This window comes from Ursus americanus, chromosome 27 (assembly GCF_024610735.1).
Source record: "Ursus americanus isolate L20-20 chromosome 27, mUrsAme1.1.p, whole genome shotgun sequence".
NCBI classification, from domain to species: domain Eukaryota; kingdom Metazoa; phylum Chordata; class Mammalia; order Carnivora; family Ursidae; genus Ursus; species Ursus americanus.
The window spans coordinates 16,464,779-16,489,203 of record NC_142153.1 but is presented as its reverse complement, the minus strand read 5'-3'; the positions used below and the strand labels follow the sequence as shown (position 1 = coordinate 16,489,203).

The 24,425-nt window shown below is 38.7% G+C and overlaps 1 protein-coding gene and 1 pseudogene across 1 annotated transcript in view; both read left to right on the top strand.

Moving 5' to 3' along the window:
- Positions 1–24,425, top strand: part of GTF2E2 (general transcription factor IIE subunit 2) — a 57,792-nt gene that overhangs the window by 31,264 nt on the left and 2,103 nt on the right. Inside the window, exon 6 of the mRNA XM_045779249.2 lies at positions 8,053–8,146. Coding sequence (XP_045635205.1) covers positions 8,053–8,146 — 94 coding nt within the window. The remainder of the gene's footprint in view (positions 1–8,052; positions 8,147–24,425) is intronic.
- Positions 17,433–24,424, top strand: LOC123780380 (tetraspanin-17 pseudogene; annotated as a pseudogene).

The following is a 24,425-nucleotide window of genomic DNA, read 5'->3' as shown; positions in this document are numbered from 1 at the left end:
ATGGTAATTCTGTTTTTAATTTTTTGAGGAACCACCGTATTGTTTTCCACAGCGGCTTTACCATTTTATATTCTTGCCAACAGTGCACAAGGGTTCAGATTTTTCATGTCCTTGCCAACACTTTTTTTTTTTATAGTAGCCATTCTAATGGATGTGAGGTGTAATCTCATTGTAGTTTTGATTTGTATTTCCCTGATAATTAGTGATACTGAGGATATTTTCATGTACTTATTGCCTATTTGTATATATTCTTTGGAGAAATGTCTGTCAAATCTTTTGCCTATTTTCGAATTGAGTTGTTTAACTTGTCCTTGAGTCATAGGAGTTCTTTATGTATTCTGGATATTAATCACGTATTAGAAACATGATTTGCAAGTATTTTCTCCCATTCTGAGCTGCCTTTCTTTCTACTCCATTGATACTGTTAATGTACCAAATGATAAAATTTTTGTGTAGTCATACTTGTCTTTTTTTTTCTTTTCTTCCCTTTTGTTGCCTTTAGTGGCATTTCCAGGAAATAATTGCCAAATCCAAGATTAGAAGCTTTTTGCCCTAAGTTTTCTTCTTAAGAGTTTTATAGTTTTAGATCTTACATTTAGGTCTCTTAATCCATTTCAAGTTAATTTTCATATATGATGTTAGGTAAGGGTCAAGTTTCATTCTTTTGTATGTGAATATCCAGTTTCCAGCACTTTTTGTTGAAAAGATTGTCCTTTCCCTATTGAATGTCCTGGTACCTTTGTCAAAAGTCGTTTGACCATACATGTGACGATTTATTTCTGGGCTCTCTCTACCACAGTCTTTATGCCAATACTACGGTTTAAATTACTGTAGATTTGTAGGAAGGTTTGAAATTAGGAAGTAAATCCTCCATCTTTGTTCTTCCTTTTCAAGATTGTTTTGATTATTTGGAGTCCCTTGAGATTCCATATGAATTTTAGGATAGGTTTTTCTGTTTCTGCAAAAAACATCATTGGGATTTTGATAGGGATTGCGTTGAATCTGTAGATCGCTTTGGGTAGTATCTACATCTTTTTTTTTTTTTTTTTTTAAGATTTTATTTATTTATTTGACAGAGAGACAGCCAGCGAGAGAGGGAACACAAGCAGGGGGAGTGGGAGAGGAAGAAGCAGGCTCATAGCGGAAGAGCCTGATGTGGGGCTCAATCCCATAATGCCAGGATCACGCCCTGAGCTGAAGGCAGACGCTTAACCGCTGTGCCACCCAGGAGCCCCTGGGTAGTATCTACATCTTAATCTGTAAACCTGGCATGTTTTGTCGTCTAATTTTTTTCAGCAGTGTTTTATTTTTATTTATTTTTTAAGATTTTATTTATTTGAGAAAGAGAGGGGGGTGCCTGGGTGGCTTAGTCGGTTGGGTGTCTTCCTTCTGCTCAGGTTTTGATCCCAGGGCCTGGGATCAAGCCCCACATTGCATCAGGCTCCCTGCTCAGTGGGGAGCCTGCTTCTGCTTCTCCCTCTGCAATTCCCCCAGCTTGTGCTCTCTGGTTCTCTCTGCCAAATAAATAAAATCTTTTAAATTAAAAAAAAAAAAAAAAGAAAGAAAGCAAGCAAGCACCAGCAAAGGGAAGGGCAGAGGAAGAGGAGGAAACAGACTCCCTGCTGAGCAGGGAGCCCAATGCGGGGCTTAATCTCAGGACCCTGGGATCATGACCTGAGCCAAAGGCAGCCGCTTAACCGACTGAGCCATCCAGGCGCCCCCTTTCAGCAGTGTTTTATAGTTTTCATGGTGCAAGTCCTTCACCTCTTTAAGTTAATTTCTAAGTATCTTATTCTTTTTGACGCTTTTGTGAATAGGATTGTTTTCTGTAATTTCCATTCAGATCGTTCATTGTTAGTGTATAGAAATGCAACTGATTTTTGTGTGTTGACCTTGTATCCTGCTACTTTGATGAGTTCTTTTAGTCTAACAGTTCTGTTTTGAAACATATAACAGTATATTTCAGGTGTATAACATAATCGTTCAGTATTTGCATATATTGTGAAATGATCACCACAGTAAGTGTGATTAACATCTGTCACCATACATAGCACCAAATTTTTTTTAGTGATGAGAACTTTTCAAAATTTATTCTTTCAACAGCTTTTAAATATGCAGTACAGTATTAATTATAGTTACCATGCTGTACATTACATCCCCATGACTTGATAGTGTGCACCTTTTGACTACTTCATGCATTTCCCCCATCCCACACCCGCTGTGTCTGGCAACCACCAGGGCTTTTTTCTTTTTTTTTAGATTCCACGTAAAGATGAGATAATACCATATTTGTCTCCTTTATTTCACTTACCATAATGCCCTCAAGGTCTATCCATTTTATTACAGATGGCAAGATTTCTTCTTTTATGGCTAGATAATATTCCATTTGTGTGTGTGTGTGTGTATCATATTTTCTTTATCCGATTATCCATCAATGGACACTTGGGTTGTTTTTGTATCTTGGCTATTGTGAATAATGCTGTGTACAAGGGGATGCATACATCTTTTTGAGTTAAGTGTTTTCGGTTTCTTTGGATAAGTACTAGAACTGGATTACTGGAGCATATGGTTGTTCTATTTTTAATATTTTGAGGCACCTCTATATTGTTTTCCATAGTGGTTGCACCAATTTACATTCCCACCAACAGTACCTGAGATTGCCCTTTTCTCCACATTTTCTCCAACAGTTATATCTAATCTTTTTAATAATGGCTGTCCTGACAGGTGTGAGATGATACCTCATTGTGGTTTTGCATTTCCCAGATCATGACGTTGAGCATGTTTGTGGCCATGTGTAGGCATGTTCTTTGGAAACATGTCTATTGAGATCCTCTTCCAATTTTTAAATTGTTTGTTTTTTAATATTAAGTTCCATGAGTTCCTTATATATTTGGGATATTAACCCCTAATTAGATATATGATTTGTTTTTCTTTTTGCTGTTCTGATTGGGTGATTTCTACTACCCTGTCTTAATGGATTACTGATCCGTTCTTCTGTATCATCTGATCTGCAACTGATTCCGTTTACTGTGTTTTTCATACAGTTACTGTATTCTTTAGTTCTGATTTTTCAGCTCTCTTTTTAAATTTTCTCTTTGTTGAAGTTCTCACTGTATTCTTCTGTTTTTCTTCTGAGTTCGATGAACATTTTTTTGGTCATGACATTGAGCTTCATATTTGGTAGATTGCTTACCTCCATTTCATTTAGGGTTTTTTGTTTTTTTGTTTTTGTTTTGTTTTCTTCTGGAATATATTCCTCTCTCTCCTTACTTTGCCTAGCTGTGTGAGTTTCTGTATATTAGATCAGTTATGTTTCCCTGTTTTTGTTTTTGTTTTTTTAAAGATTTTTTATATATTTGACAGAGTACAAGCAGAGGGAGCAGCAGGCAGAGGGAGAGGGAGAAGCAGGCTTCCTGCTGAGCAGGGAGCCCCATGTGGGGCTCGATCCCAGAACCCTGGGATCATGACCTGAACTGAAGGCAGATGCTTGACTGACTGAACCACCCAGGCACCTGTTTCCCTGTTTTGAAGGAGTCGTTTTATGTAAAAGGTGTCTTGTGGGCCTCAGCAGTGTAGACCCCCCTCATCACCTGAGGCAGGTACCCCAGGGGTATTCCCTTTGTGGGCTGTGTGCACTCTGTTTTGTCTGGGCCACAGTTGGTGTGAACTTGTTGATGTGCAGGACTGTCCTCCTTTGTGGCTGTGAGGCCAGGCGGCAGCTGCTAGTGGTACACTGGTGAATGGGGATGGCTTTGACCCATCTGGCTGAGAGGCCCGGCTGCAACGGCTGCAGGCACTCTAGTGTACATGGCTGGCCTCCCCAGAGTAGGGGCCATTTGGGGGTGGATTGCTGGTGCCGTTGGAAGCTGCCCACTGGGTGGTGGGGGGATGTGTTTTGGAGGGGCTCAGATGCTTGCTGTGAGGCTGCCTGGAATGTCTTTTGATTGCAGAGTTTTAATCTTTTTAATTACTTAGGAGGGGATGTCATTTTGCTATTAGTTTTCTGTATGCCTTCTTGTGTTTTTGTTCTTTTGCTGAGTTACTGTTTTGTATTTAGTAGAGCTTCTGTTTTTTTGTTTTTTGTTTTTTTTTTTGAGAGAGATGGCAGGGCGGGGAAGGACAGAGGGAGAGGGAGAGAATCGTAAGCAGGCTCCACGCCCAGCATGGAGCCGGAAAGGGGGCTCCATCTCACAACCCCAAGATCATGACCTGAGCCGAAATCAGGAGTTGGATACTTAACTGAGCCACCCAGTTGATTTTTTTAATATTGAAATGTTTAAATTCCTTTCTCATTTCCTTCATGTATATTCTGTAGCTGTTTTCCTTGTGGTTACCATGGGGATTATATTTAACATCCTAAAGTTACAACATTTGTATTGGTTTGTATTTCTATTAGCCTAACTTCAGTAGCATATTAAAACTCTACTCCTTTACAGCTCCATTCCCACCCCCTTTTTTTGGTAAAGGTCATAAAATTACATCTTCACACATTGCTCCAAAACATACACTAATAATTCTTTTAAATCTCTTAGTCTCTTAAATTATGTAGAAGACAAAATTTGGAGGTACAAAACGGTTACAGTGATACTAGTTATTATTAGACTGATAATTGCTTTTTAAAATTGTATTAGTCTCTTAAATCTGTAGAGAACAAAAAGTGTAGTTACAAACTTTTGCTGCAGTGATACTAGCTTTTATAATTGCACTTGTATTTAGTATTTACCTTTAGTGAGATCTTTATTTCTTCATATTAACTTTGACTTACTGATTCTTTCATGTTACCTTGCAGGACTCCCTTGTACATTTCTTGCCTGGTAGATCCAGTGGTAATGAACTCCCTCAGCTTTTTTATTTTTATCTGGGAATATCTTAATTTTTTTCTCACCTTTGAAGGATAGGTTTGCTGGATAGAAGATTCTGGGTTCACAGATTTTTCTTTCAGCATTTTGAATATATCAGCCTGCTACTTTCTGGCTTCTAAAGTTTCTTTTCTTTTCCTTCCTTCCTTCCTCCCTCCCTCCCTCCCTCCTCCTCCTCCTCCTCCCCTCCCCTCCCCACCCCACGTGAGAGTGCGAGTTGGGAGGAAGAGTAGAGGGGAAGGGAGATGGAGGGGGAAAGAATCTTAAGCAGACTCTGTGCTGAGCATAGAGCCTGACACAGGGATTGATCTCATGACCCTTAGATCATGACCTGAGGTGAAACAAGAGTCAGATGCTTGACTGACTGAGCCACCAGGTGCCCTTGGCCTCTAAAGTTTCTGATGAGAAATGTTATCTCTTTGAGGATCCCTTCCTTGTGTGTGCTGGTTTGCTTCTTGCTGCTTTCAAGATTCTCTTCGTCTTTTGAAAGTTTATTTATAAAGTATCTCAGTGTGGGTCTCTGAGTTCATTGAGCTTCTTGGATGTTTATTTTATTCATATTTTTCCTCAACTTAGGGAAGTTTTCCGTCATTATTTTTTGAAATATGCTCTCTGCCCTTTTCTCTCTCTCTTCTGCTGGGACTCCCACAATTTGTACGTTTTTCTGCTTGTTGATGTCCCAGAAGTCTCTTAGAATCTGTTCACTTTTCCTTCAATCCTTTTTGTCAGTTCCTTTTTTTTTTTTTTTTAAAGATTTTATTTATTAGAGAGAGAGATAGTGAGAGCACAAGCAGGGGAGAGAGGGAGAAGCAGGCTACCTGTAGGAGCCTGACTGTGGGGCTCAATCCCAGGACCCTGGGATCATGACCTGAGCCAAGGGCAGACACTTAACTGACTGAGCCATCCAGATGCCCCAATCCTTTTTGTCAATTCCTTGAACTTGATAATTTCCATTCTTTTATCTTCATGTTCACTAATTCTCTCTTCTCCCTACTGAAAAATGCCTTTGAATCCCTGTAGTGAAATTTTCAATTCATTTATTGTACTTATAACACCAGAATTTCTTTGTGATTTCTTTTTAGGTTTCTATCTCATTATCAGTATTTCCATTTTGTTAATATATTGTTTTGACTTTCTTCACATCTTCTTTTAGTTCTTTGATCATCTCTAGGACAGTTTTAAAGTCTTTGTGTAGTATATTGACCATCAGGTCTTTTTTAGGGACTGTTGATTTATTTTTTTCATTAAATGGGCCATGGTTTCCTGTTTCTTTGTATGCTTTGTGATTTTTTTTTGTTGTTGAAAACTAGACATTTGAATCTAATAATATAGTAACTCTGGATATCAGATTCTCTTTCTCCAGGTTTTCCTGTTTTTTATATTCTTTTTGCTTTGGGTTGTTGTCGCTTGTCTCTCTGCTAAGGATTAGCTGGAGGTGTAAACTTAAGATTTTTTTTAAGGACTTTTCTAAGTCTTTTCCAGGACATGCATCGTCACTCTAATTTTCTTCGTTTATGTAGTTGTTTTTGTATGTCTTTAACGTTGTCTGAGTCTTCCCCTGGAAGTTGCAAGGCAATGATAAACTCCAGAGTTTCAAAATAGTTACATGAGACTGATGCTGTCAGTGTAATTGTTGTCTAGGTTGGGAGACAGGTTCCTGGTGCTTCCTACTTTGCCTTCTTTGCAGAATCTTCTATAATATGTTTTGAAATCAGGAATTATCAGACTTCCAACTTTATTCTTTTTTAAGATTGTTTTGGCTAGTCAGAGTCTTTTGTGACTCTACATTAATTTCAGGAAGGATTTTTCCATTTCTTCAAAAAGTACCATTGGAATTTTGATAGGGATTGTGTTGAATCTGCATATTGCTTTAGTATTATTGATATGTTAACAATATTAAGTCTTCTAATTCATGAATATGGATATTTTTTCATTTATTTATGTTTTTAATTCCTTTCTGCACTGTCTTTTGAGTTCTTAGTTTATTTTACATATCTAATGATTACCATTAGATTTACCATATCTTCATACTATTTACCATATCTAATGATTACCACCTGGGCCCGTTGAAGTCTTTTAATTGTTTTTCAGAGTTTTTTGTGTCATGAATAATTTATATAAATAAGAATGAAGGGATGGTGAAAACAGCTTTATTGGAAATTTTAAGATTTTAACGTAGCAAACTCCTGAATCAAGTATATTTTTGCAAACACTCATCGGAAAAGATGAAAGAATGCTATTGTATGGCTTTTTAGCAAAGTGAAATGGCAAGGGCTCTTATCACACAGTATTCTATGGTGAATTCTTTCCTGTTGAATAACTAACTGAATGAAAACACCTCATTTTGTTATGTTCGTAGAAATCTGGCATTCAGTCATTAATTCTTAAGCTTGAGATTATTCATCTGAGCAACTAAGACTCATAGTTTTAGACTTTATTTCTGTGATGAATTTCACCGTCCATTAGAGTCTAGAGTGAGTGCTACTGTCAGGCTTTTTGCATTCTTGTTCTCATTTATTAATAATAGTGAAGTATTTTCTGTCAGTTTTCTTGTCATTGCCCTGAGGATCAGGAAATAAATTCTGAATTGTCCTCTATATTTAATGAAAGCCAAAAGACAACAAAGACCACTCTTTGGTCTTTTATATCTTCTTGAAAGGTGATGCAACAGTTTGGGCAATGCAGTAAAAAAATTGAAGGATGGCTATTTCACTGTTGCATCACACTTCTAGGTGAATTAATTATTCTTTCATTTTTTACTATTGTAGCTTTTTAAAGCATAATTGGAAATACTTGCTGGGTAGTGATAAATAAATGGCAAAATATTTTAAGGTAGAGGAAAAGTAAGACCACTAAGATCCCACAGTTTTTCTTAGATGAATAAAAAGAATCCAGTAGACCCAAATCATAATTGAAACATAGATTGGGTTTTGTTTTTCAAAAATAAGTAACTTTTCTTTTTGTACTTTGGAAGATCTCTAAGAATAAAAGTCTTGAAATATTAATCCATAAAAGTAGAACTGCTCATGAAAGAAACTTAACTAAAATTAGATGCATTAGACCCTAATGGTATACTGAAGGTTAAAAGAAATGGGAGAGTCCTTTGTCGTTTAAAAAAAGAACAAAAAATCTTTTGGGGTGAGGTAATTTGGAGTTAACTGAAAAAAACTTTTTTTTTTTTCAATCTTTTAAGGCTTTAGGGGACCAGATACTATTTGTAAATCGTCCTGATAAGAAGAAAATTCTTTTCTTCAATGATAAGAGCTGTCAGTTTTCTGTGGATGAAGGTGAGCCTTTGTTTAATTTTTAAGTGTGTTACAAATATGGGGTGGCAAAATTTATATTTATAATCCAGTTATAACTTTAATTTTAAAGTAGTGATTTTTAGCTTTATCATCTTTTAGAACACAGCTAAAATCTTATCACTAACACTGTTTCTCAGAATGGAATTTGAAATATGTAATTTGAAAGATTTTAGGTTAATTGTACTTGTAATCATAGTATGGTAGGTTATGATATCTTATGCTTATAGCTCAGCTGTACCAATTTCTTTATTTCTATTATTTTACAAATATTACCTCATATCTTGATATGAGAGCTTGATGCAGGATGGGAAAAAACATTTTTGTTGGTGACTGATATTCTCTTAAATAACTTGTGAGTCTTTTGATTTTCTGATTGGATAGGCAAGATGACTTTTTTCCGACTATTGTAGAGTCAGATGCTAAGCTTCTGTTGAATCTGGTACTAAATGTGTGATGCCTGTGTTTTGAATTTTAGTTAAAATATATTTCAGGGGAACTGGGTGGCTCGGTTGAGTTTCTGACTCTTGATTTTGGCTCAGGTCATGATCTCAGGGTCGTGCAATTGAGCCCTGCATCGGGCTCCCCGCTCGGTGCGGAGTCTCCTTGAGATTGTCTCTCTTCCTCTCCCTTTTGCCTTCCCCCCCACCCCAGCTTGTGTGCGGGCTCTCTCTCTCAAGTAAATAAGACCTTTAAAAAAAATATTTCATCAATATGTGTCAGGTAAAAGAGTAGTTAAACAAGGGTTTAGTCATGGAAAATCTCTACTATACAAGTAGAAATTCTCATTTAGACAAATATATTGTACTGTAAATTTGTATTAATTTTGAACTAAAAAGGCAAGAGAAGAATTCATAAAGTAAAAAAGTAATATTAAATTCCAAACAGAAAAGAAAAATTCCAAATAGTAAAACTGTTGCTATGCCTGAGGTAGCCTAGTGACTCTGTTTAGTGTATTGAATAAAAGAGATTCTATTGAAGAAGTAATTTTGTATAAAAATGCACATATAATTCTTGTTCCTTTAGTATCCCATACATGTCTTGGTTATGATTTTGTAATTTGTACTATATAAGTTTTTCTTTCATATGTTATCTGGCTGTAGATATTCAGGCTTGTGGTGCAGATAGGAGTTCAGCCACCCTTAAGTTACTTAGATGACCATGATTTGTTTTAGGAAATAGAATGTTGTGTTTTGGTGGAGAATTGTGATTGAGGGTACCTTGTATGCAGTTGATACTCAGTAAATGTTTGTTATGTTAAAAAATTGTTTTCGAAGTATTCCAGTTATCTGTATTGTACTTTCTAATAAATAAGCTTTGTGTGTAAATAAGGGAATAGTGAACTTCTTTTGTATGTTGTAGTGATAGGTGCTCATTTAAGAAAGGCTTGGCTTAGCAATTTTTTTACTTACAGTTCTGCTTTTATGGAAACTTTTATAATTGTCAAATTTACTTGACACTTTGAAAAAACAGAGGGGTGGACTTGATCTTTAAGATACAGATTTTTAAAAAAATAGCTGATTCCTTCATTCTTTGGCATAATTCATTTGGAAAAAATGTGCAGTATTAAAAAACATCGTAAGTATCACATATTCAAATAGGAAGATCTTACAATGAAAAGTAGATAAATTTTTCTTTTACTAATTTGAGTCCCTTTCATTTGTGGCACTACTTAAGTGGCTTTATTTTAATTCTTTGGGTGGTTTTTCCCTTATTGTATTAAATAATATGCTTATATTTTTATTTCTTGATTTTTCAGCTTGAAATATTGTAACGACTTATTCTTATGTTTTTGATTACACCTGCTGTCTCTCTTCTTCACTTTCTAATACAGTATAGCACTAGTTTTAGTTTCTCTGCCATTTCCGTTGGTACCTTTAACAATCAAAATGTTTGACTGTTCTCAGGGAATTTTTAGTATTAAGTCTGCTCTGCATATGGCAGCATTGTGCGGCCTATCTGTACATGTTCAAATTGGGGCATATGTTGAGGTTGCAGTAGCTCTATAAGAATAGGACGGAACTCTAGGATTTCTGATAATTCATTGGAGGAATTTCTTTCTTTTTCTTTTTTTTCATTGGAGAAATTTTAAGAGAATACTTTCTGTTCTGCTATAATCCTCACACTATTATACCAAGTCATTAGTATTTTCTGTCTCCAGTGCGATTTTTCTGTGGATATCACTGTTTTAACTTTGCTCAACCTTTTCCTGTTTGTGTATCTTTTTCTATTTATTTCTATTTAATATTACCCCATTTTCATTTGCCATTGTATATGGCCTTTGTTGGCTTAAGCTCTTTCTGTCTCCTTATTACTTGGCTTATAAGGACAAGGTGAGGATTTTCTTTCTTTTCTTTTTTTTTTTTTAAAGATTTATTTATTTGAGAGAGAGCGAGAGTGCACGGCAGGGCGGGGGGGGGGGCGGGTAGAAGAAGAGGAAGAGAGAGTCTTAAGCAGATGCCAGGCTGAGCACGGAGCCTGTCACAGGGCTCAGTCTCACAACCCTAAGATCATGACCTGAGCCAAAACCAAGAGTCAGACTGCTTAACCAACTGAGCCACCCAGGCACCCCAAGATGAGGATTTTCACTTTTTTCCACTCAGATTATAAAAGTAACCACATATGCTTGTTAGTAAAATCCCACATATCTGGAAATAAATTGTATAAATTGTTTGATGTTTATTTTTCTAGTTTACTTTTTCTCTATTAGAGATATTCTCTGGTGCTATATGTCTATTTAGTATTCCATTATGTAGGTGTACCTGATGGATGGGTTTTTTTAAGTACTTAATGCTGCAGCAAATATTCTTACACCTTTTACATGCTGGATATGTGTATGCATTTTTTTATGTTAATGAAATAGCCATATATATCAGAAGGTATTTGGGAGGGGAAATTGATAAATTATTTTTGCATCTATTAAGTCTTTGTTGTTTTGGACTTATTTAATAGATGTTGAAGTATATTACTAGATTTCCTAATGTTGACTGTCCTTATACTCCTAGAATAACCTTTTTTTAACTATATATTTCTGGACTCTTTTTCTATGTTTAAAGGTTTTTGCTTTAGTATCCAGTTTCCTTTTTTTGCTTACTTTCTCAGGGTTTGGTTTGTGTGTGATGCTGGATACATCAAAAGAGAGGTAGTTTTCCTCTCTTCCTTCCCTTTTCATTCTTCCCTTACGAGAATATTCGATTCCTTGAAGATTTGAACACAAACGCCCATGAGTGTACCTGTCTTGTTGCTTCTTTGACTGTATTCTTCATATCTTCTTTGGTTATGTTCTTCATTAAGTTTCCCACCTTGTAAATTAATTTTGGCAATTTCTGCTTACCTAAAATCATCCTTTTTTAATTTTCAAATTGAATAGCATATAGTTTTTGCAGAGTATAGCCCCGAATTTAATTTTTTTCTGTAATTTTCCCTTTTTATTGCTAACTTTTTGTATTTGGACTTTCTCCCTTACTTCCTTGTTATGCTAACTGTTGGTTTATCAGTTTTACTTTTGTTGTTGTATTTTGTTTCAAAGGAAAATATCTGTCAGATCACCCTTTACATACTACTTTTTGACTACTTTATATGAGTGGTGACAGAGCAAACATTAAAATCTGCCATTGCTTTTTTTCTGTTAATTTTGCTATTACTTCCTGTATATGTTTCCCTCAAAATTTTTGGTTTATATACATTCTTGACAGTCATAGTTTAAGGATTGTATTATAATCATTGTAAAGCATTCTTCTTGGTTGTATTTAATGTTCTTTTACTTTGAAATCTGGCCTTATTTTCATATTCTTTTAATCCCCTCCCTTTTTTTCAACTCATATATTTTTGCCCATTCTTTTACCGTACATCCTGTCTTCTTTTGTTTAAATATTTCCTTTTGTAATTGGCATACAGTTTTAACATTTTTTAAAGTGTCATTTTATATTAATTACCTTTATTACATGATACAGTCTCCCATTATTTGTTTGGAAAGTATAATTTTGGGGGGTTCTCAAATATACAAAGTGATTTTCTATATCTCTAATTTGCTTAAACTTACAGGTATCATTTTATCAACTTCATTCTTTTGTTTTTATTTCCTAGTTGACACTTTCTGGGATTTTGGTAACAATCTGTTATTGTGTATTCATGAATTATTCAACAAGAATTCACTTATTCAAATATTTACTGATGTTCTATTTTATGGCCCAGTCATTTTACCAAATGCAGGGGATACAGCAGTGAACAAGGTATAGACAAATCTCTGCCTTTGTGGAGTTTACATTCTAAAAGATAAAGTAGACAATATAAAAAATAAAACATGATTACAGATTGTATCAAATTCTAGGAAAGAGACAAATGAAGTATGTGCAAGCTGTTAAAGTAGTAGGAGGGGTGGAACTCGGAGAAGACCACGGTGGAAGAATGAGATGGTGCTAGGCTTCCAAAGTACCAGAGTGGTACTCATGTGGGTGCCGTTGTGGGGGAAGTGGGGTTCATGCAGAGAATAGTAAAGGCAAAGGCTGTAGTAAAGACTCTGATTTTTGTCATAGGCTAGTGGTTTTAGTTTTTGTTTTTTTAAGCTTTTATTTATTTATTTGACAGAGACAGCCAGCGAGAGAGGAAACACAAGCAGGGGGAGTAGGAGAGGAAGAAGCAGGCTCCCAGTGGAGGAGCCTGATGCGGGGCTTGTCCCAGAATGCCTGGATCACGCCCTGAGCAGAAGGCAGATGCTTAACGACTGCGCCACCCAGGCGCCCCTAGGCTAGTGGTTTTTAATCCTTTAATCTGATTCAGTGGAGCCTGAGGAGCAAATATTTTGTAATGTATTCTTTGCTCTTGGAAAGTAGAATTTCTAGGCGATATAACCTGCATTGAGACATGATTTCTTAAAAGTTAGTATAATACAGGGATGCCTGCCTGGCTGGCTCAGGCAGTAGAGCATGTTGACTCTTGATTCCAGGGTGGTGAGTTCAAGCCCCACATTGGGTGCAGAGCTTACTTTAAAAAAAAAAAAAAAAGTAGGGGCACCCGAGTGGCTCAGCCGGTTAAGCATTCAACTCTTGATTTTGGCTCAGGTCATTATCTCAGTGTTGTGAGATGAAGCCCTGGACTGAGCTCTGCACTGGACGTGGAGCCTGCTTAAGATTCTCTCTCTCCTTCTCCCTCTCCCACCCTCCTTAAAAAAAAAAAAAGTATACCCTAACTGTAACAGAAAGGAGGAATAAATAAATAAAAGGAAATTGATTTATATTTTACAAATGTATTTCTTTTTTTTTTTTTTTTAAAGATTTTATTTATTTATTCGACAGAGATAGAGACAGCCAGCGAGAGAGGGAACACAAGCAGGGGGAGTGGGAGAGGAAGAAGCAGGCTCATAGCAGAGGAGCCTGATGTGGGGCTCGATCCCGTAACGCCAGGATCACGCCCTGAGCTGAAGGCAGACGCTTAACCGTTGTGCCACCCAGGCGCCCCTACAAATGTATTTCAATATTTAGAACTTTTCAAGCACATTTATATTAGAATATAAAAGGGATATAAATAGCACAGTTGTTTACATTTGAGTCACCTTTGAATGTGATGGCTACAAATGGACCAGTACAGGTGTGATGCAGTAGCAACCTATGTACCGTAATTAGTGTTTCCCTTAAGTGATAAAGACTCTTGGACAAGGTCTGCAAAATACAAAGTGAAGTTTTTCTGAGATTTCCAAAGGTTAATCGTACATTGTATGTTCCTAGAAAATCATATGTTTATTAAACCAGTATAAAAAGTACTTTATGTATGTAAACAATTTGGTTCTAGGCTCAGTTTCTTATTATCAACTGGTGTTTTCATTAATCTCTATATTTTCTAAGAAAGATGGCTGGGAGGAAGAAAGGTTTTTCAACAATGGTGGTATTGATTATTTGGAGCTGGATAATTTTTTTTGGCATTGGGGTTGTCACTGCATTAGCAGAATCCCTGGCTTCTTTAGATCCCAGTAGCATACCTTTCCCCACAGTGTGACAACCAAAAATGTATCCAGACATTATCAAATGTTCCCCAGGAAGTGAAACCGTCTGGGTTGAGAATTATATTAAAGGTATGGTTTATGTTTATAAAATATCTGTTGTCTTCAGACTTCTTTTCTTGAATTCTTTAATTTGGCGCAGTGATACAGGGATGTTAGAGTGAATAAGGTCTCTGTTGTTGAGCTTACCTACGGCTCTGAGGGAACACTGACAAGGGAACACAGATGGTGGTTCTTGCATACTGTCACTGTGGTGTTCGTACAGCGCTGTAGACTCTGGGGGAATAATCACCATCCACAGGAACTTCAGGGTTGGGGCACTGTTCTTGGAGTTGAAATCATCAGTATGGCATAAATCACTAATTTTAAAAAAATGAGTTTTTTCTGTTGATATAAGTTGTGCATTTCCAGAGAAGATCCACTGAAAATTGATGCATATCTTAACATTTGTCTTCCTCTCTGTCTCTTTGTTCGTATTTTACTCAAAACGCTTTGTCCTGATTGTATTGGAGATTTTTGTGTTAGCCCAGTAGGTGGCAGTCTTAGCTAAAGAGGAAATGGAGATGAAGCTTTCAGACCTGTTGCAGACTCACCCTTCATTTTATCTGTAACAGAACCAGATATCCTAAAATGAGATATAACACAAGTAAGGAGAGAGCTTATTTGTAGTAATTTAGAAAGTCAAATACGTAAGTGAACACAGAGTAGTTGAACTTAGGTATATGTCTTATTCCACAAAGGCATTTATTTCCTTTTATCAGGATCTTATCCATTTAGAGCCAGTAAATAAATGCAGTGGTCAAGATGATGGTTTGAATAGTTAATCTGCAGGTTTATATCTTAGCTCTGCTCCTTACTAGCTTAGGCAAGATACTTCTGAGATTTCTCATCTATAAAATAGGAATAATGGTATTTGTCTCATGGTCCTTATGAGAATTAAATGAGTTAAAAATAAGGGTGCATAGAGCTTGAAACAGAGCCTGGCACATAGTAATAGTAACCATAATATTAGCTATTACCAGTAGAATTGGAAGTATCAAATAGTACTAAAATACTAGGTGTTTTTAATCTTATCTGGTTATTTATTCATGTTTCCTTAGCTATCTGGTTATTGACCAAGTGGATCTGTGGTGTTGTGTTTTATTAGACAGCGAAGAACCAGAGCCAGTATAGCAGTCTGAGGCACATTTGCAATGATCTGTTGCAGTTATAGAATGTTTGTTGGCGTTCCTGGTGAGAAGTCCAATGGCAGTCTGACTTTTCTTTCATTTCTGCTAACTTGTTCTTTTCCACCTAGAAGCTTAAACAATTTCAACTTTATCAGAATACAAGGCTTCTTCCAGAAGCTCTTTTCCTGGGGCTCAGATGCTGTTTTAGTCCATTATTTTTTGATGGCTTTCCATTTTATGGATGTACTTTAAAACAATTTTTCTGATGCTCCACAGATAGAAATGTAGTTTTTGTGTTGTTATATGCTATTATAAATAATACTTGCACATAAATATATGTGCACTCGGCCCGATTATTTCCTCATTGTAGATTTAAGTAGAATTGCCAGCTCAGAAGATAAGGCATATTTAAAAAATTTTCAACATCTTGCCTGAAATGCCTTTTGTAAAGTTTGTACCAATTTTTTGGGATGCATTTACCCTTCACAGCAGTATATGAAAAAGTTTCCAATTCTTTGCCATCACCAGTACTAGATGTTTTTAGTTGACTTTGCCAGCCTCATAGAAAATAAGGTTTTTCTTGAATTTGTATTTTCTTGCAACGACTTTATAAAATTAGAGAAAAACATGATTTTTCTTTGTACCTCTGTCAACTGTACATTTTTTGTCCTTGGATACATTAAAATCTAATTCAATTTGGGATTCTGTGAGATCTTGCCTTTAAAATTAGGCTCTGTTTGCCTGAGTGGCTCAGTCAGTTGGCGTCTGCCTTCAGCTCAGGTCACGATCCCAGGGTCCTGGGATGGAGCCCTGAGGTGGGCTCCCTACTCAGTGGGGAGGCTGCTTCTCCCTCTCCCCCACTGTTTGTGCTCGCACTCTCTCTTGCTCTCTCAAATAAATAAAATCTAAAAAATAAAATTCTGGTTTGGTATTTTATTTATGTATTTCTGTTTAAAGATTTATTTATTTTAGAGAGAGTGAGCAAGGGGAGGGGCAGAGGAGTAGGAGAGAGAGAATCTCCAGCAGACTCCCCACTGGGCTGGATCTCACGACCCTGAATCATGACCTGAGCTGAAGTCAAATTGGATGCTTAACCAACCAAGCTACCCCTGCACCTGTGGTGTGTATTTTAAAACAATATTGTGGTCACCTGGGTGGCTCAGGCGGTTAAGCTTCTGCCTTCAGCTCAAGTCATGATCCTGGGGTCCTGGGATTGAGTCCCATATTGGACTGTCTGTTCAGTGGGGAGTCTGCTTCTCCCTCTGCCCCTCTTGTGATTGCTCTCTCTCTCAGATAAATGAAATCTAAAAAAAAAAAAACCCACAACACAATATTGTGTGCTTTCTTGGAATTAGAGTGATGTTTTTATTGCTGACTTGGAAATTTGACCTGAAGCTATTTTGTCTCACATAAGCCCGTAGAGAGCAGAGCTAGTTGCATTAATCACATTGTTTTTTAGCCAAAAAAGTGGATAGTTGGGGACTTCTGGGTTCCACTTAAAATGGAGAACGCTGGTCAGAGCATTGTTCCACTCCTATAGCAATAATAATAAACCCTAAACAGCTGCAAATTTATAGTTCTCTTGAATCCATCAGAGAGCTGAGGTTGCAGGACAACCACCTAATCTGAAATCTAAGGAAAGACAGGCACCTCCAAGAAAAGATGGAATGCAAGTACTTGTTTATCTGGGACAGACAAAATGAACACCACTCAGAAGAATTCAGTTAAAAATTTTAATGAACTGCTAAAGGCTTAAATTGGACTAGCAAGAAGATACAGAATCCTTGGGGGCTGAGAACACAGGGAGTTCATACCTACTTACAGGCTTTCTTCCACAGACTTCACTGAATGCTTATAAAAAAGACAAGAGGATAGGGCTGAGTATTGCCATCATTGGGCAGGCCTGGAGGAGGGGAATGGTAGATGCTTCAGGAAAGACATGAAGCCCTGTCTGAGTCCTTCCTGCCTCTCTGCTGTGAGACGAAAGCCTTAAACTGCGGTGGGAATGGAACAGAAAGAAAACCTTCCACCCCTGGGGAAGGGGCAGGAATGTGCTGGGCCCAGGACTTCAGCACGGGGGGATGGGCAGGAACATTGAGAAGGCTACATGTCGGATACCAAGAACATAGTATTTGGCTGTGACCAAGGCTTAATCAGAATTTCAGAGAACTCCCACTCCATACCAGGCTTAGAGATGTGGAGTAATGGGTAACAGTGGAATTCTGTGAGTTGCAGGAGCTTGGAGGCAGGGAGACAATATGAGATGCAGTCTAAATGGAAGACCTAAAACTGTAGTTTGAGTAGATACTGAGAGAAACTCTTTGGCAAACAAGCCTCTACCCTAAACATAAGGTATGGCTGGAGCAATTTGAAGCCTGTGCTGCATTTATAGGTCTCCATAGCAGCAATAGATTCCAAACCAAGCTCATGTTCTGACGATAGAATGACTCTACCTCCACACCCTAAAGGCCTAGCATAAGAAAGATAGGGTCATATCCAGACACAAAGACTGTTTATCTCAGTCTCAGCTGTCCTACAGAGGCTATCCTGCTTTCAGTATATACTTGTGTGTGTGTGTGTGTGTGTGTGTGTGTGTGTGTATGTGTGTGTGTGTGTATATATATATATATATATATATGGCATAACAAGGAGAAAAGTGATACAGTATTGAGACAAGGGAATTGATAAAATTCTTGGGACACAGGTACTGGAAACTGTTAGACATGGAATTTAAGATAGCTGATTTATGTGTTAAGGCCTCTGGTAGAAAAGGCAGACAACATGCACAATCAGGTAGAATATTTCAAAGGTAGATATTAAAAGAAAATCAAATGAAAAATTTATTTTTAAAGATTTTTATTGAGAGAGAGAGAGAAGAGAGCACAGAGGGAGAGGGAGAAGCATACTCCTTGCTGAGCAGGGAGCCCAGTGTGGGGCTTCATCCCAGGACCCTGAGGCTGAGGCCATGACCTGAGCTGATTGCAGACGCTTAACCAACTGAGCCACCCAGGCGCCCCAAAATGAAAATTTTATTTTTATTTTTTAAAGATTTTATTTATTTGACAGAGACACAGCGACAGGGGGAGTGGAAGAGGCAGAAGCAGGCTTCCCACTGAGCAGGGAGCCTGAGGTGAGGCTTGGTCCCAGGACCCTGGGATCCTGACCTGAGCCGAAGGCAGATGCTTAGCCATCTTAGCCATCCAGGTGCCCCAAAAGGGAAAAACTTTGACCTAGAATTCTGTACCCAGCAAAACCAATCTTTTTTTTTTTTTTTTAAAGGATTTTATTTATTTGAGAGAGAGAACTAAAGGGTGGGGTGAGGGGCAGAGGGAGAGGGACAAGCAGACTCCCCACTGAGCAGGGAGTCGGGACGCTAGGCTCTATCCCAGGACCCTGGGATCATGACCTGAGCCAAAGGCAGATGCTTAACCAACTGAGCCACCCAGGCGCCCTAAAACTAATCTTTTAAAAATTAAGGAGAAATAGTCTTTTAGAGTAATATTCTCATGGTATCACAGAAACTGAGATAAGTCATTGTCATAAGACCTGTATTACCAGATTTACTAAGGAGATTCTTTCAGGCAAAAGGGATGTGATTCTAGGTAGTAACTTGGATCTATACAGATAAGTAGGTGTGCTGTAAATAGGTGAATATAAAATTCATGTTTTTCTAATTAAAACATTTAAAAATGTCTATTAAAATTTTTTTCTTATTGCTTTGAGCTCAAGGGGCACTTGGGTGGTTCAGTTGGTTAAGTCTCTGACTCTTGATCTCAGCTCAGGTCTTGATCTCAGGGTTGTCAGTTCAAGCCTCGTGTAGGGCTCCATTTATGGAGCCTACTTAAGAAAAAAGAAAAGGGGCACCTGAGTGGCTCAGTTGATTAAGCATCTGCCTTCATCTCAGGTCATGATCCCAGGGTCCTGGGATTGAGCCCCACATCAGGCTCCCTGCTCAGCAGGGAGTCTGCTTCTCCCTCTGTGGGATACCCCCCCCCCAACTTGTGCTCTTTCTCTCTGAAATAAAATCTTAAAAAAAAAAGAAAGATAACTGATTATAAAGGAAAAGTATTAGAAATATATTTTATGTTTACAGCAAATATAAAAGTAAAATTTGTGACAGCTCAAAGGTCAGAGGGAAGGATACTATTATAACATCTTTTAAAAAAATCTTAAAGATTTATTTATTTTAGAGAGAGAGCGCACGGTAGTGGGGCGGAGAATCTCAAGCAGATTCCCCACCCACCCCCTCACCCCCCGCCCTGAGCATGGAGCCCAACATGGGGCTCAGTCTCATGACCCTGAGATCATGACCTGAGCCAAAATCAAGATTCAGACGCTTAACCAACTGAGCCACTGAGGTGCCCCACTATTATAGAATCTTTACATTATATGTAAACTGGTATAACTTACTTGCAGCTAGGCTCTGATTAATTAAATGTGTATTATAAACCCTAGGACAGCCACTAAAACCATTGTTTTCAAAAAAGGAGTAACTATAGTTAAAAATACTGTATTACAGGGGCACCTGGGTGGCTCAGTCGTTAAGCATCTGCCTTCGGCTCAGGGCGTGATCCCGGCGTTCTGGGATCGAGCCCCACATCGGGCTTCTCTGCTGGGAGCCTGCTTCTTCCTATCCCACTCCCCCTGTTTGTGTTCCCTCTCTCGCTGGCTGTCTCTCTCTGTCAAATAAATAAATAAATAAATAAAATCTTAAAAAAAAATGCCGTATTATACATTTGATAGAGAGTAGATCTTAAAAGTTCTCATCACAAGGGAAAAAAATTGTGACTGTAGGGGTACCTGGGTGGCCCAGTCAGTTAAACATCTGCCTTTGGCATAGGTCATGATCTCGGGGGTCATGATCTCCTAGGATCGAGCCCCGCATCGGGCTCTCTGCTCAACAGGGAGTCTGCTTCTTCCTCTGTGCTCTTCCTTTCTCTCTCTCAAATAAATAAATAAAATCTCCTAAAAATCGTAATTGTGTGGTGATGAGTGTTAAAGTACTTTGGTAATCATTTTGTTATATATGCATATATCAAATGATTGTGTTCTACACCTAAACCTAATACAGTGTTGTCAGTTGTATCTCAGTAAAAAATGTATAATGTGCCAATAGCAGACATAAAATGTAATCAGAAAAATATATTCACTTAATCCAAATGAACACAGAAATGGAAAAAAACAAGGAGTATATGGAATAGAAATGGTAAGAGGATAGATTTTAGTCCAGCCATTATTATGTTAAATGTAAATCTTGTAAACATAGTAATAAAGACTTTCATCTGTTTAAACATCCAAAATCATCTAACACACTTTTCACTGTTAAATTGTTCAAACATAATAATTGAGACAGTTGTAAATTGTCTAACCATAATAATTAAGATACAGATTTTCAGATTAGATACAAAGCAAGACCTTGGTGTATGCTTTCTGTAAGAAACTCACTTTAAATATGGGTTAAAAGTAATGTACTGGTGCAGCCACTGTGGAAAGCAGTATGGCTGTTCCTCAAAAAGTTAAAAATAGAACTGTGCTAGCATCCAGCAGTGGCACTACTGGGTATTTGCCCAAAGGATACAGAAACACTAACTCAAAGGGATACACACACCCCTGTTTATTGTGGCATTATTTACAATACCCAAGATATGGAAGCAGCCCAAGTGTGCAGTGACTGATGAATGGATAACAAGGATGTGGTATAGCCTGGGCGGCTCTAGCCCAGGGTGGCCCGTGGAGGGCTGGCTCGACCCCAGCTCTGGTTTCTGGGCCAGCAGGTGGCTGCTAACCATGCTGGGCTAGCACCCCAGGCTTCCAGGAGCCTGAGGTCTGCTGCTGTAGGAAATACTGCTGTTTGGCTTCAACATTGTCTTGTGGGTGCTGGGAGCCCTGTTCCTGGCCATTGGCCTCGGGCCTGGGGTGAGAAGGGTGTTCTCTCCAACATCTCAGCACTGACAGATCTGGGAGGCCTCGATCCCATGTGGCTGTTGGTAGCGGTTGGAGGCGTTGTGTCGGTGCTGGGCTTTGACGGGGGCATTGGGGCTCTTTGGGAGAACACCTTCCTGCTCACGCTTTTCTGTGTTTCTCAGCGTCTTTTCTTCCTGGAGCTGGCAACAGGGATCCTGGCCTTCATATGCAAGGACTGGATTCGAGACCAGCTCAGTTTCTTCTGTCAGTAACAATGTCAGGGCCTGTCAGGACGACATTGACCTTCAGAATCTCTTTGCTCAGAAATATTAGCTTTGCTGTGGAGCCCGAGGGCCTAATGGTTGATACCTCAATCTGTATTTCAGCTGCACTGACTTGAACCTGAGCCAGGAGCGCTGTAGGGTCCCCTTCTCCTGCCGCATCAGGGACCCAGCAGAAGATCTCCTCAGCACCCAGTGTGGCTACAGTAGGCAGCTCCCACTGGCGCTGGAGCAGCGGGGCTCCATCCACACTAAAGACTGCATGGGCCAGTTTGAGAAGTGGCTGCAGGACACCCCCATTGTTGTGATTGGGGTCTCTGGGGGCATCGCCCTCCTCCAGATCTTTGGTATCTGCCCGGCCCAGAACCTTGTGAGTGCCATCAAGGCAGTGAAGGCCAGCTGGTGAGGCTGCCACACTGGTGCACAGGGAGCCACCATCTTGACTACTGTTGGGTCGTGGGCTCCCAAGGGGACCGGGAATGGTACAGCTATAAGAGGGTGCAGGCCAGATGGGGTGGGAGGGGTCTGCCATATCCCCACCCAGGCTGGGACACACTTCTCTGTGCATGACTGTGTGGGGCAGGCTTGGGGCCTGCTGTTGCCTGGGACGCAGCTTCAGAGCTGTTTTCTCCACTAGCTGTGATCTTGATCCTGCCCAGAGCCCACTTCAGCCTCACCGCCTTAGACTCTAAAATGGGCCCAAGAATTTTCTCTCCCTTGCTTGCCCCTTCGGATCAAACATGATGATGGCTAGAAACTGCTCAAACAAAACCTTAACCCTGTTCCCCCCCCCCCCCAAAGATCTTATTTATGTCTGTCTGTCTGTCAGGCTCTGTGCTCAGCAGGGACTCTGCTTCTCTCCCTCTCCCTCTGTCCCATCCCCCACTCGTGCTCGTGTGCGTGCTCTCTCTCAAAGTAAATCTTTAAAAAGAGTTTTGTAGAATTTTAGTTTTTTCTATTTTACATAAATGAGATCACCCTATATCTGCTAGCCAGTCCTTTTCTTAGGTGTTTCATACCGCTTTCGTTAGAGGCATTAGCACCCAGAAATAAGATGATAGAGGTGAGATGATGATGATAACTATAACAGGTATAGATAGTGCTTCTTTCTTTGTGGACGATACATTAACTGATTTACTATCTACAGCTGTATGAGACAGGTATTATTATCCCTGTTCTGCAGATCAGGAAACTGAGGCAGAGGGGTTAAATGATTTGCCCCATGTTACATAGTAAATGGAGTGGCTGGATTCACACCCAGACCGTCTGGTTCCCAGGCTGTACTGTACTAGTCTGCTAATTTTGCATTTTATAGGAAAAATCTGGGCATAGCCAAAACGTGAATGAGTTATTTAGGAATTTCCTTTCCTTCTTTCCTTTCCTTCTCTGGCATACTTTGTTACAGAGTTTTCATTGTTAGCTTAAGTGGAACAGGGATCTCTTCAATTCAGAGGATCCAGTCTGAATTTGTAAATTCTAGCCTGTTCTTCCTGTTTTTCTCTGTTACAAGATTTCTAGATCAGTTCCTGTTTTATTTACCTTTATAGTTGAGAGCGTGCCTGACTTTCATGATACTTGGGAGATCTTCTGCCAAAATAAATCCGTCTGCTTTTAAATTCAGTATCCCCTAATCATTTACGATTTTCAGAAAACAAAACCAAAACCAAACTGACAGAAAAAGAAAATAGAGCGCCCAGATCTTGGTCTCTAGATAACATTCTCCAATAAAGTCAGTCAGGACTCCTTGACAAAATGGTTGATTGTTCCAAGTTTGGGGAAATATAAGATGAGCTCGGAACATTTTTTGGTACCAGAAAGTAGGTGCTCAGCAAAACAAAAGACAGAATAAAAAGGAAAGCAAGTAAAAAAGATACAGGAACAATCTGAAGGGCTCTCAATGACCAAAGCCAGGATGTTTGAATAACAAAATGATAGTAATCGATCGTAATCCGTAGAGTAAGTACCCATGAGTCCATACTACATCAAATAAACAACTGAATAAGTGGAGAAAGAATAGTCCTTCCTTATAGAATTCTAATTTACACATCTGGAAGGAATGATGGAAATAATTTGCCCTTAGGCAGGCCCACAAGTAATAATTATAGGCAGAAGCTGTCAGTGGATGCTAAAGTTAGCAAAAAGTGTGATGAGAAATGGAGTATTTGCTTAGTCTCAGTAGATTTCCCCATAAGGTCCTCATTAATTACAAAGGGAAAAATAATAGCTTCGTGGTGGAGAAATCTGACAGATACCAGCTTAAGCAGTGATCAGTTTATCAGCCTCAGTAAGACATTGACATCATGTACCCTTTGCACTGAGAAGGGTACAATGTCATTTCTGATATTCTTGCCAAAAATGTATAACCTCAATTTAACCATGAAGAAATACTAGAAAACCCCAAATTGAAGGCCATTCTATATATAAAATAACTGACCCAAACTCACAGTCTTTATGACCTCTTAGTCCCCCATCTCCAGATTATTTGGTTTCAAAAGTCTCTTGTTAATAAATTAACAGCTTCTTATCCCCACATAAAACTTTGGTTCCCTGTCTCCCTTCATGTTTCTTTTTACTGGTAGGGAGAGGAAATGGAGTATCCTGAGCTCAGAGGATGAACAGGAATTTTGAGCTATTTCACTGGAGAGAACTGCTTTTTGGACTAATAAGAGTGTCAACTGCAGGGAGTTCTCAGTGACATGGTCCTTCATTACCACACTGAGAACAGAACACTGCTGTCCCAGCCCCTTCTGCTGCTCACTGTCCAGCATTTGCGTGATCTTGTCTTACTTCCTTTGATTTTATGATGAAACCTTGATGTGCTACTTTAGACCAGAGGAGATAAAAGCAAGGCCTGGATTTCTATCACTAACGCTGTAGCTTGTAAACATCTGTTGTAAAATAACTACTATCTTGTT